Here is a 13,954-nt window from a genome sequence, read left to right on the forward strand (position 1 = left end):
GATTTGTTGACTTGGGATGTGATGTTCTTTGATGGAAAATCAGATGGGTGGCTTGTTTTTAAGCCCGCTGTTGCTGGAAAGAATAGACACACAGAGGTTCTTCCAAATGTAATGCTGTTGCTGTGAGTTTGCTAGCTCCAATGATGTACCTTCATTTAAGTTTGATTCTGACATCCTCCCCCCCTCACATGATTAGTTATCACATGGAAGAGTGAGAACAAGGCTGTGTTAGATGGTCTCCCTGTGTAACCAAATTTTGCATGATAGCTCCTGAGGAGCAGCTAGTCACCTGTATTTTGGATACAATTGGGTGCTCTTTTATATCAAGGTGGCAGACTGAACCTTTCAGAGCTGTACCAATTTTAATCAAGTTTTGCAAGATGGTTCCGGAGATGAAGGAGAAGTTTTGCAAGATGGTTCCGGAGATGAAGGAGAAGTTCCAAATTGGACACCATTTTGAATTAAGCTGGCATTCTGTTGTATCCAGACATGGATTAAAAAAAAAACCACACCCTGCTTTTTTATCTCTGGAACTGTGCATTGGATGAGTTCGTCTGCAGAGGGGAGCTTGCTCTACATGTGTTGCCTTCCTCTCTGATCAGGGTTCCACATCACAAAGGGAGCCTGAAGTTCACAGAGCAGGCTTTCTCTGCAGATATGCCACCTCTAGTTGAAACAGTAGATGAAGAGAAAGAGAACTGATTCTGGACTGCACAACATCAGTGATTGGTGGGGAAGTTGTACAGCTGAAAACCCTAGTTGAAATGGGTCTAAATGATCTGTTTCTGACTATGCACCTTTTTGAGCAGCTTGACAAAAAAAGGGGGATGTTGGCGACTGGGCTTTAGTCGTTTACCACTTCTGGGTTCAGGGAGGACCCCTTAAGCAGCAGGTAGATCGCAGCATCCTTGTGGCCTGGGGGAAACTCCCCTCTTTCTGCTCCTAATTAAATATCTCCCGCCTGCTTTTTTCCTGATCGAAACTGCCACCAACTGACAGCTGCTGTTAGCCCTGCTGAGGGAAATACTACAGATCCTTGTATTATGCCTATATTCCTCCCTACAGAAGGGCTTTCAGCAGCTTTGAGGGATTCAGATTTACATTCGTAAAACAGCATTTTTTTGGGGGGGGTAGTTAAATACCTCCTTCTGCTCTGATGAAAACTGAAGCTGCTTTAAAGTAAATCAAGTTAGGAGAGCTGATACTGGATCTTCTGCACCGCGTTTGCTGTAACACATTTATTGTGTGTGTGTGTGTTTCTGGGATGGGGTGTTGTGCATAAACCCTGCATGTTGAAAGGTTGAGCTCGACTTGCTGATTGCCTTTGTAAGAAGCTGCCGAGTTGCTATATGTAACTAGGTGACACTCTCTCTTGACGGTGCTCTAGTTTCAAGGTAATGCTAATAGACAATGGCATGTGTGCTAGAAGGAAAATTCCATAGTTCAGGAAGCAGTGCTTTTCTGGTACATTTTGAAGCTGGGGAGCAGCTCAAGACAGTCCCCCTCCACCAACCATGCCCCTACCCCAAAGAGAGTCCCAAAACACAGGCAGCTGTATTGACCCATGCAAGGCCAGTCCAATACATTTTGGTACTTGAGGCAAACCACAAAATGGTGCCTCTCGCCAGGGAATAAGGGGTGAGTGAAGTTCTACAAGGGGCTGGAATAAAGATCTAACATTGGGAACAAAGGTGGGAGGAGACCAGCAGTGCCTCCTATTCGCCAAGAGACATGGTAGAAGTCGCATGGGGGGCGGGCAGATCCAGCCTCCAAAGAGTATATTGCAGCCACCAGTGGCATCACAACAGTAGCAGATGCATTCCGTGGAAGTCAAATCTACTATCCCTGTGGATCTTGTTTAAAGCATTGCCCCCCAAATCCCTCTTTTCTGTTTTAAGGCTCCTCTCTCTCTTTTTTAAAAAGATTACCCTTCTTTAAAATCAACAATGAGCTCAGTTAGAAATAAAAATAATAATTGTAAATACCCACTGTTGGGGATTCAAACAATAAGTGTTTTGTTGTGTTTTTTTTAAGAAAGGAAGACATTCTAGAGAATAGATTTGAGCTGATTCCAGTACTCATTGGGTAACATGCCCTGCAGTGTTGGGGCCACAGCTAGAAAGGCACCGCTTCAGCCATTCAACTTGTCATGGCCTCTTCTGATAATAGCAGTGGACATGAGGACTGACATTGAGAGAAGCCTTTCCTTCCCTAAGGTATTAATGGACTCAGATGACACAAGGCTTTCTAACTAGAAGCAGGACTTTGAGCTAGAAATCTGCCTGTGAACATGGCTTTTGTGGCTTCTCCTCTGCCAGGAAGTGAGCTGCTGTTTCCGCACCAACTGTAGCTTCTGAACCACACAGAGCACATTGCAGAAGATGGCCTTTGAGGATGCATGCTTGCAGGCACGGAGCCCTTTGATCTAGGAGAGGCTGCAGTTTCCAAACCAAATTGTTGTCAAATGCTTCTTGCTGCAGCTGCTGCCAGACCTTCTAGATCAGGGATGGTGAACCTTGGGGTGGGGAAGATGATAGATGCTGCTGGACACTAACTCCCATCAGCTCTATCCAGCATGGCCAGTGGTCAGACACTTGATGCCATATGACATTAGGAGCAGAGATCTCCAATCAAAGCACTGAGGTCCCACAGCACTAAGATCAAAAATATGTCCTTGATTGCTCCTTGAGAGTGAAAGGGAGTTTCAGATTTATACTCCCAACAATATCTGAAGGGCCACAGGTGCCCCTATCCCTGTTCTAAACTCAGCAGCTGGATGCCAGTAGCATGCCTAGATTTCAATCCCGATTAGCTAAGGGGCATGAATTGACACCATTAATGTTTTCAGGGAAGTCCTAGAACACCTGCTTTACATGCAAGTCCCAGGTTCAGCCCCTTGCATATTGAGATAGGACTGGGAAGGTCTCCTGCCTGGAATGTTGGAGAGACACTGCCTGTCAGTGAGGACAGTATTGAGCTTGATAGACCAATTGCCTGACTTAGTATAAAGCACTTTCCTGGGCTCATTCCAGTTCTCTCTCTTGGCTGGAGAACAGTGCAGCACAGTCTCTGTCAGCTTTGGGAGTTGAGAGTTGCCTTGTGCTGAGTCAAACCACCCAGCTTGCTGTTGTCTGCACTGCCTGGCTTTCTAAGGTTTCAGACAAGGTTTTCCCCAGCCCTACCTGAAGGTGTTGGGGATTAAGCTTGGGACCTTCTACATGCAAAGCAGGTGCTCTACTACTGAGCTACTGCCCTTCACTGATACCCTTCAGATCCTTCTTCAGGACCTGTTATGGTCAAGCAGTTGTTGAAATTTAGTTGATTATTATTGATAGCTTCCACTATGAAGGCAAGCAATGTATAGTGAAGCTATTGAAAGTGGTACAAAAAAGGCATTTAAGCAAGCTTTATTTTTGGAAGCTGCAAGTCACCTTTGATGGAAATTGGAGAAACATAAATTCTTTCTCTTCTGCATTTCCCCCCTCCCTTCTGAACCCAACTGGATGCAAGCCTGCTCTTTTGATTACATTTTGTTCCAATTACATTACAAACAAACGTCTTTGAAATCATATCAGAGAGCTTAAAGTAGCTGCTTTCTGATTTCGTAGCAGAAAAATATCTCTGTACTTGATAGTAAATGCAGAAAATGTAGAGCTCGGCAGAAAGCAGAGTGTTCTCTGAGGCTCAGTGCATTAATAAAAAAAGGTAGGCATTGCCTCTGAACACTTTACTTCTGTTTAGATATTGGTTGCCAACCAGGCTGTGATACTATGACTTGTAGAAGGTTTGCAAACTAAGATTGGGGGTTAAGTATTTCATCTGCATTGAACATACCCTGGTTAAATTGTTTGTTTATTTATTAAATGTATTACTTGCTCTTTTTTTACCATGGTAGCTCAAAGCAACTTATAGTATTTTAAGCAAAAAACAAAAACATTCATACATTAAAACCAGCATATTAGAAAATCTAAAGTACAATTATATATAAATTTAAAAACAACTACATCTCACCCATGCAAAAAGTCTATAGGTAGTTAAAAGTCAAAGGCCTGATGGAAGAGGAATATTTTTGCCTGGTGCCTAAAGATATGTAATGATGGTGCCAGGTGAGCATATTTGGAGAGAGCATTCCACAAGGAGAATGCCAGTATTGATAGGGCTGGTTCTCTTGTTATCCTGCCTCTCCATCCTTTCTGTTTATAAGGTGGCTGGTCTTGCTGGTGTCTTTCTGTATACATCCTCCAGGGCAGGGCTTTGTTCAGTAAACTAAACCTCGGTTTCATTGTCCATTTGTGATCTTAACCAGGGTTAAAGCAACAAACTACGGTTAGCACTAACCAAGGTTCAGCATTCCAGGTCATATGGCACCAGTAATACAGTTTTCGTAAACAAGACTCACTGCCTTCCTGTTGAGTGAATTATGCACATAAAAATTTGGCTGCCTTGTGCAGTTTTTAATGTGCTGTCTGCCCTGTTTGGTTGGAAAGAAATCTGAAGGGAGTTGACAGCTGCGCTTCAGCTATTACCTTCGGTGGACAGGAGAGGAACCCACTTTTCCATTAGCCTGGAATTCTGTTACAGTGGTGTCCCCCCAGGGGATTTAGTAAATACAAGGTTGTCCATTCTGATACTTTGTTTTAAAAACCAGTGAGGACCTGTCATGGCCCTCAAAACACTAACCTGATCTTACGAGTCGTTTATAAGCAGGAGGAAACCACATACCTCAGCGTATTACTAATATGAATACCTTAGCATTTATGTGGCGCTAAAGTGTTGAAAAGCATTTTTCATAGATAAGCCTTACTTCTGCAGCCCTGAAATGTTGGGCAATGTTTATTATACCTATATTGCAAAAGGGAGCCTGGGTCAGGGAGAGCGATGGAGGGTGGCCTAAGGCCGTGTAATGACTTTTTGAAAGCTCTTTGTGGTGTCGTAGTTAGAGTGCAAGGTTAAGACTGATCAGAGTTCGAATTCCGACTCTGCCATGAATATAACATTGGGACAGACCATCTCTCTCAGCCTAACCAATCTATACAGACTTGTTGTACACAAAAGTGGGCAGCAATGAACGCCACCTTGAACTCTTACCATGGCTGCATCAGACTTTGTGTTCTTTAAAAACTGAATTTTTGCACAGGCCACTTTACCAGATTGCTTTTGTTTCAATGATATGTGACCTCAGTTAATGGATGTATTCAGTCTTTACCCAACTTGGCTACGCCAGATCATGCCAATGGGGTAGTTAGATGCTATTTTTCTGTATAAAATTGTTTTAAGAATGCAGGAATTAGATGCTTTCTGTTTGCTCATCAGGAACTCATGGTCTGATACACACACACAGAGCTCTGTCCCTTTTCTTTTAAAAGTTGGGTCTGGCAAAGACTTCCTAGCCTTGGCAAGCTGTGAAAGATTGCATGTTCAAAACTCGATGACCTCTCTGTCAGGAAGCGCTGCCTGGGCACAGCTCCAGGATGGAGTCTCATTGAGAGTTGAGATTGGTCTGTAATGTCCCATTCCAGGAAACTCTTGAATTCAAAAGCAATAAATCCATACACTTTCCTCCCAGACATGTGATGCAGTTTGCACCTCCTTCTGATGAGGGCCCATTCTTTTGGGTTCTGTTCCAGGAAATCCATAGCTCATTAAATATCAGTTACTGTTTCTTGGCAATAACCCTGGTAGGGCAGTAGCGCCCAATATCTTTATTAGAGCTGGCTGAAAAAAAAGCAAAATATAGAGAATTGGTTTGTGAATTCCAGAAACTCTTCCTCATGCTCAACTGTTAAAAAGAAAGAAAGGAACTGACAGGGTGGAGTTCTGGGTAGGAAGGCTGGTAGCAGATGAGATGGAAGCCCAGACTGCAGTCTATTTCAGTCTTAAAATGGCATTTAGTGAAACTCTTTCCAGACATATTAGCTCGGATTGTGCCCCACTGCTTTAGTTGCACCAAGGACAAAGAAGCATTGGTTCCCAGTAGTGTAGCAGTCTGGGGTTGCAGGGGGCCGAAGACTCGTTACTATTTCTGAAGCGGAGTCCCTGTGTACGGTGTCCTAGAGTCACCCAAACAGTGGAAAAGGGGAGCTTTTTAGCCACTGTATGCTCCAGGGCTAAGCATTTAAGAATACTGAAAATGCAAGGTGCTTTAGTTTCATGAGAATAGTGTGCAGGAAGACACAAGGTATTGTCGGCTTTCTCCTGCCTTCTGTACCATTTTCCTGCTGCTCTTTGCCCTGCAGGTATCATTCGCTGCAGTTGGCACCATTTAAGTGTGGTTGGTTTTGGGGAGAGGAATTTCAGTATGAAAATGACACAGGGGTGTAGTCAGATCCCACTCCACATACTACGGTTCCAGTCTGTACATACCCCCCTCCGCTGGGGCCAAGAAAAACAAACCATCAACTTTCTTCAACCTGGTGCCCTTTAGGATATTTTGGACCACATCTCCTTTCAGCCTAGCCAGTCCAGCCATATGGTCCTGAAGTGGATGGGAACTGTGGTCCAAAACATCCCAAAGAGCACCAGGTTGAGAAGACTGATCTAGTCCAAGTGTCACACTGGATGGTGGGATATTGTCTCTTTCCATGTTTGCACAGATGTCACCCACTTGTAGTGCTTCAGTTCTTAGTGCTGTGATCATAACTTCAGGCTCTTTGTGGAATGTCCATTTAACTGTTTCCCTGAAATGTTTTAAAGATTTATTTATTTGAGGCATTTCTATAGGGCGTAATCATTAGCAATTTAAGCAGTGCATAGGAATCGTGTTTTGCTTCATTTCTTGTAGTTTAAATGTTTGCTGTTTATGTGTGTGTGTTTTTAATGTGTTTTTAATGGCCTTTAGTGATGACAGGGGTGTTGTTGTTTTTTAGCACAGCGTGGGGTGTTCTCTTAAACAATAAAAATACTTATTTATAGCTAGAATTAAATCTGGCCTAAAGAGACAAGGTTCACTATAGTTGGTGGGAAAGGATGTCTGAGCCAGCTGATACTTTTCTTTAAAAGGCAGAAAGAGATTCTAATTTAGGATTGGCATAGTCAAGCACATGGTATCTCTCCTGAGACTGATGGCAGGCATCCATGCCATCTATGCTGCTGCTGTGTTCCCAGCACTGTAAAGAGGCCCAATATGGGCTTAACCCAGGGCTTTAGCCCCAAAGCATATGCAGTCACGAAAAGGATAGTGCCTTTGACCACACACAGAGTGCTCATTGGTGAGGGGGTGGAAACTACAGCTAGCATTTCCACAAACATTAGGAAGAAGAGCTTCCTGGGGCTGGTTTACACATCCATGTGCAATGCTTGATTACTGTTCATTGGATGGCTTTCAACTGAATATATGAACTGAAGGGGTGATGTTTGAACTGGGACCAGTCTCTTAGCCACTTACACAGTACCAGTGCTGGGTCAGTGGTCAGGTAAGCTCGTTATTTGGAAGCCTGGATTTGTATCTGGAGGCCCTGCATGTGTTTTAGAAATTAAGTCTAGTCTTCCATTCCAGAAAGTACCTCCCATGTTGCTCTTCATTAAATGGTGGTACTTTGGTTTGGACTGATCATGTGCTGTGGGCCATGAAATATTTACCTCTGAAAGTAAACATATTTTGATATGGGGCTTGAGGCGGCAGGCCTGCAAAGGTTTCCTTGACCCAGAGCATTTTAAATGCCCTGGCAGCACCCTTCTCCTTTTCTGCCATGACTACTTGGAGACGGCTTCAGCCATGGTTGTAGTTAGATAATTATGCCTCCAAATGGACAATAATTGGCAGTCTCTGGTCCTTTAATGCAAGGTGCTTTTACAGGGGGGGAAATGCTTAGCTCAGAAAGGGAGCAGGAAAGCCACTTAAATTGCTGGGTCAATGTCCTGTCTCGCCCAGAATTGTTACCGCTGACTGGGAAATACAGTGACCTAGCATTTGAGCAGAAAGCTTTCCTATCCATGTTCACAGAGAAAGATGGTAGACATCTTCCATTGCACTTCATACAGATACTACTCGCAAATGCTGTCTTTACAGCCACGTTGTCCCAAAACTGGGAGCATGCAGTATACCTCAGAATACTGGGTGCTGGAGACAAAGATGAGCTAGGGGTGGGACAGTCAAGTCTTTTATGGCAGACCTAAATTGGGAGGGCCCATAGGTAGTGCCCATAGGCTCCACACTCTTGCTTTAGGTGGTAAGAGAAGAAAATTTTGGTTGGATGCTCACTTGCTTTGCCCTAGGAACTGCCAGCGAACTAGACTGTAGGGATCTCTTAACAGAGAATTATCAGTGCCCCTTATTGAAGGTATAATTCTCAGAATGTGTTGTGTGAAGCCATGGCCGTCAAAAGTAGTACAAAAACAATGTACGTTTTATAGTTTCGATATTGTCCTGAGAATCGTCCTCAACTACCAGAGGTAATGGTTAGCCAGGTTCACCATGGTGAACTGAATGTGCCATCATGTGGTGAGCGCTGGTAATTATGTCAGGATGAGCTCCACTTTTCAGTGGGGTGGCTCTTGTGTGGTAAAGAACTTGGTCCCAGTTCGTACATGTGATCATGCTGCCATGGCAATCTATGGAAGTGCCATATTGTATGGGCCTTGCACAGGACACATTGCTGCTTTCCTCACCAGGACCATACCTCCTTTGGAGTAGCTCAGTGGACTAACTTGTGCCTTGCATCAGTGGTGGAAACCTACAGCCTCAGGTCTTCATGAGTCCCGTAGCCCAGTTTCAGGAGGGTGGGGGAAACGGGTGGAAGGAAGTGTCAAGAGAGAAAGTGGGGTGGCAGAAAGTGAGAAAAGTGGATGTCCTGTTTACTGACTCCAAGGCCTTCAACCACCCCACCCCCATCATCCAATTATCAGTGCCCCTTATTGAAGGTATAATTCTCAGAATGTGTTGTATGCAGCCATGGCTGTCAAAAGTGGGACCAAAACAATGTAGGTTTTATAGTTTCGGTAATATCCTGAGAATTGTCCTCAACTACCTGAAGTAATAGTGAGCCAGGTTCACCATTCTTCAGCCACACCACCCCCAGCCCTCAACAGATTCCCCCCCCCCTTTGAGGGAATGTGGCCTTTGACTGAAAAACAGTTCCTTATCCTGCCCTACCTGATACTATCTAGGTTACCACGGCAACATGACATTTGGCTCCAAGGTAGTGATTTCAAGGCAGTACTCACACTGCAGTGGTAACCCAAAACTAAAGAGGTGCACAACCATGGGTATCTGCAATAATTTTACCAAGGGGCAAGCAAAATAAATCACTGAAAGAAGGGAGTGGGCTAGTTTATCACACACAAGCAAATGAGAAGAACAGGGTCTGAACGTTTTGCCTGTTATCTCAGGTTATACAAATGCTAAAAACGTATTGGTTTTTTTTTAAATGAAAGCTGGGAATCTGGGAATTCGCTCTCCTTAAAAAGAAAAAGAAAAAGATCTGCCTGCTAAAAGTGGATGGATTTTTTTTTAATGGACTAAAAGGCATTTTCTCTTGTAATGGCTTAGGTTTCCCTGCCTTCCCCCATCCCCTGAGGGCAAATGCTTTCCTGGTCTGTGATGCAGGAAATGTGTGTCAGTGCATTAATGTACTACTAAAAAGAAAGAAAGGCTGGAGACAGATCAGCAGTGAGTTGTAACATTGCACTTGGTTGATGTTGCTAGATTTTGATGGAGAGCTTTATCCACACATTTAGATTGCTACTACAAATGATGCTTAGATACACCTTCGCAAAATCCAAATGCTTTTTTAAAAAAGCACCTAAAATGGAACTGCAGCTAGATAAAATAAAGGATGAGAAAATACACAGCAAGACTTCTTTTTTTAAAAACAAAACAAAAACCCATGCACTTGAAGTATCAGCTTTAAATTATCAGCTTTTCAATTGGATTGTTGTACTGCTCTAACTCTGACCAGTTGGCCCTCTCTCCCTTTTATTACTAATGTTTTAATTAAATTTGGAATATCAAGAGAAATACTAAACAAGTTATATCCATGTGAGATGATATCGCTGTAAAGGAAGGCATAATGTTAAAAAGAAGAAGATATTTTACATGTGTAGGCAATGTTAAACAATTACATGTTGAGGATAATTTACCTCAGTACAGAGAATGATGACCGTCTAAAAAGACAGATGAGCAGTTGGTGGGCGAATATCACACATTATATAAATGGGTGTCATATTAATTCAATTGAATCTTTCTTAGAGATAGTTGGCCCTTTCTCTTATGGGTTTTAACTGGGCTGTGAAAATATTCTTGTCCTTCCAGGCGGAGATATTCTGCCTGTAGGATGGATGGTCTTTGAGCTGTAGATAAAACAACTAGTGATTTGTGACTCTGAAGAAGGCTCACCTGAGCTGAAATGGACTAACATAATAAAAAAAATTCATATTTTCCAGAATCTTTTTAAATTAATGTATACTGTCTTTTTATGGTACTTTATTTTTATCTTTGTATTTTTAGAAACAACCAGAGAAACTATTCTATTATCTCCTACTGCCTAGTCTGAATTCTTTTGAAAAGCTGTGTGTGTGCGCTTCACTGTTTGAGCAGTTTAAGGATTTATGTTTTCTGCTGCTTTCCAGTGGATTTTATGGGTCTTCGATTTGTTTGATGATGATTTTTAATTGTTATTTGTTATTTGCTTTGAATGCAGACAATGGGAATGTAGGGTTCTAAATACATAAGACAAAAATAAACAATTTTCATCAGCACTGTTCTGACTCTGTTGTTTAATGTTCAACTTTCTTAACTAACTACAGGCCCAAAATGAGGCACTGTGTATTTTTAATGTCTTGTAAAACATGTTGCTTCCCTCCCCCCTTCCCCAAAGGAGAAACAGGGCTTGGGAAATCAACGTTGATGGATACCCTTTTCAATACCAAGTTTGAAGGTGAGCCAGCCTCTCATTCGCAGCCAGGAGTTCAGCTGAAATCCAGTACTTATGATCTCCAGGAAAGCAATGTCCATCTGAAATTGACCATTGTTAGCACAGTGGGCTTTGGAGATCAGATTAACAAAGAGGACAGGTAAGCAAAAGTTTGTTCTTGATTAAATGGAAATCAGGTCGTCCTCCCACCCCCACCCCCACTTTATTGCTTGTCTAACAGTCAATGATTGTCAGCTCTGAATATAGGTTAGTAGCCAATTGGGGGAAAGATCTTGGAATCTGTGTTATATCAGACAAGTTGGCTAGATCAGGCTTCACCAACCTGGTTCTCTCGAGATGTTTTGGGACTACAGCTCCCATCAGCCCCCAACCAGAATGGACGCCAGGTTAGTGAACGCTGGGCTAAATGAACCAGCCTGTCTGTTTGCATGCATGATACAGCTTCATGTCTATGAACTGCCCCAAAGTCACCAACTTTTTCCAGCTTTCAAAATACACAGTTGCGATCTTCCATTAGGTTTTTTGTGGTTCTACATTGCTCAGATGGAGCAGACCACTGTTACAGGGTGAGTCCTTTAAAAGAGCCCCCTGGATACAGAGTACACATGTTCCACGGGGCCTCTTTTAAAAGACTCAACCTGTAGTAGTAATAGTGGTGTTATGAGCATGATAGTTTTGTTTTGTTTTGTTTTGTTTCGCTTTACTTTGCAAGTCCACCACCATTGTATTGTCTGAATTGATTCTCTGGAGATGTGTTTGCTCATCGGAATGGCCCTGGTTGACTCAAGGATGGCTTCGAAGGGCAGACATTGCTTTTCATGAAAGGCTTTGTGTGGTCCATGTGATTACATAAATTAGGAAGAAACTTTTGCTTCTTTAATGCTTGAAGCATTGGACGATTTCACTTATTACAACATGTTCCATGTTTTCTCCCTCTTTCTTTCTTATAAAGCTATAAATCTATTGTGGAATTCATTGATGCCCAGTTCGAATCTTACCTGCAAGAGGAACTGAAGATCAAGCGGGTGCTACATAACTACCATGACTCCCGCATCCATGCCTGCTTGTACTTCATTGCCCCCACGGGCCACTCTTTGAAATCCCTGGATTTGGTAACAATGAAGAAGCTCGATAGCAAGGTAGGAGTCAGGTTGACACCCAGAGGAGAAATGTCATTGGTCGTTATTCTCGTCTCAGCTCATCTACAAATTGCTTCCTTCTATTTCGCATCTACCACGTTGTTTCCTATACTTTGGGGATGGGCCAAAGCTCAGTGGCAGACCAGGTACTCTGCATGCTGAAGGTCCCAGGTCCCTGCCATCACCAGTTAAGAAAGATCAGGCAGCAGGTAATGCAAATATCGTCTCCCTACCTGAGACCATAGCTACTTATTTTCAGAGTGGACATTAATGGGCTAAGTGTAAGGTTGTTCAGTGCAAGGTCGTTTCATATGTTCAATGAGAAACTTAGGGCAACTTTAAACATTCAAAGCCCTCCCCTCCCCCTTTTTGTTTCTTGGTTTCTCCACAGGTAAATATCATTCCTATTATCGCCAAATCCGATGCCATTTCCAAAAGCGAGCTGACGAAATTCAAGATTAAGATCACAAGTGAGCTTGTCAGCAACGGGGTGCAGATCTATCAGTTCCCTACAGATGACGAGTCCGTGGCAGAGATAAACGGGACTATGAATGTAAGGCAATAATGCCAGATGCTATAGTATATTCTGGGCAAATTTCCTTCTGTCTCTTACGTTTGCAAAACAGGGGTAAAAATACCAGCCTGCCATTTTATAGGGCTGTTGTTATGATTTCCTTGATGATGTACACTAAGCACTTCAAATGTTCAAAAGGCACAATATAAATGCTGCCGTTGTTATTTTTACATATAGAGTGTGGGGTGCATTTTATGAAAGTGCACCCATATTGTCTGAGCCAAGAATGATGTGATAGTGAAAAACAAATCTTTCATCAGCTGAAATAACCTGGTGGGCAGAACATTTTTCTTGACTGCAGTGTGAGAGATTTGTTGGCTTTACTTTCATAGGCACCAGCTGTATTCTCATGTAACATTTAGCCCAAAATTTAAGTACATACCCTGGCATATTAAACCAGGATTTGGGGCATGTGCGAACATGGCCATTGCCTCAGTCAGATGAACCCTGGTGGAATGAAGTGCAGGGAGTCCAGCAAAGTCCACAAGATACATTAGCTAAAAAGAACTTGCCCTGAAGCTGAGAGCACATCAGGGTTTTCCGCTAAGGTACTGCGTGGAAGAAGTGCTCCTTGTTCATGGTTAAGCTTATCCAAAACCACTTTGGCACCCTTTAAGCCATAGGGACTAGCAGCTTGCTACCTTCTTACACTACCAAAACCACCCTGACTACACTAGAGTTCTGTACAGTGGTGCCCCGCAAGACGAATGCCTCGCAAGACGGAAAATCCGCAAGACGAAAGGGTTTTCCATTTTTCAATGCGCCTCGCAATATGAATTTCCCTATGGGCTTGCTTCGCAAGACGAAAGCCCATAGGGAAATCTCCGGGGACCTCTTTTAAATGCTGGCGGTGGGGAGCAAAGCCTTTCCCCCCCCTCCGGCCTTCAGAAGAGGTCCAGGACCTCTTCTGAAGGCCGGCGGGGGCCGAAAGGCTTTGCTCCCCACCGCCAGCATTTTAAAAGCAGTCCGGGATAGCAGGGAAGCGCTTCCCGCTATCCCGGACGGCTTTTGAAGGCAGGTGGGGGGAGCAAAGACTTTTGCCCCCCGCCGGCCTTCAGAAGAGGTCCAGGACCTCTTCTGAAGGCCGGCAGGGGGCAAAAGTCTTTGCTCCCCCCGCCTGCCTTCCCGGACGGCTTTTGAAGGCAGGCGGTTTCCATAGGAACGCATTGATTGATTTTCAATGCATTCCTATGGGAAACCGTGCTTCGCAAGACGAAAAACTCGCAAGACGAAAAAACTTGCGGAACGAATTAATTTTGTCTTGCGAGGCACCACTGTATTCGTCTTGCGAGGCACCACTCCTATTCTACAGATAGCATGTAGTCCACACATAAGTATAACCCTAGTGCAGGCTTTCCCCAAACTTGGGT

General features: G+C 43.5%; 1 protein-coding gene and 1 long non-coding RNA gene across 7 annotated transcripts in view; one reads left to right on the forward strand and one right to left on the reverse strand.

Annotated features, from left to right (window-relative positions):
- LOC309362195 overlaps positions 1–13,386 on the reverse strand; it is a 67,283-nt gene extending 53,897 nt beyond the window's left edge. Inside the window, exon 1 of the long non-coding RNA XR_014164864.1 lies at positions 13,272–13,386. This is a non-coding gene — a long non-coding RNA (uncharacterized lncRNA). The remainder of the gene's footprint in view (positions 1–13,271) is intronic.
- SEPTIN6 (septin 6) overlaps positions 1–13,954 on the forward strand; it is a 49,556-nt gene that overhangs the window by 15,657 nt on the left and 19,945 nt on the right. For all 6 annotated transcript variants that reach the window (XM_081897650.1, XM_081897652.1, XM_081897654.1 and 3 more), the window contains exons 3-5: positions 10,815–11,010; positions 11,824–12,010; positions 12,402–12,563. In XM_081897650.1, the coding sequence (XP_081753776.1) occupies positions 10,815–11,010; positions 11,824–12,010; positions 12,402–12,563 (545 nt within the window). The remainder of the gene's footprint in view (positions 1–10,814; positions 11,011–11,823; positions 12,011–12,401; positions 12,564–13,954) is intronic.

Source organism: Podarcis melisellensis (assembly GCF_964234715.1).
Source record: "Podarcis melisellensis genome assembly, chromosome: Z".
In the NCBI taxonomy this organism is placed as follows: Eukaryota; Metazoa; Chordata; class Lepidosauria; order Squamata; family Lacertidae; genus Podarcis; species Podarcis melisellensis.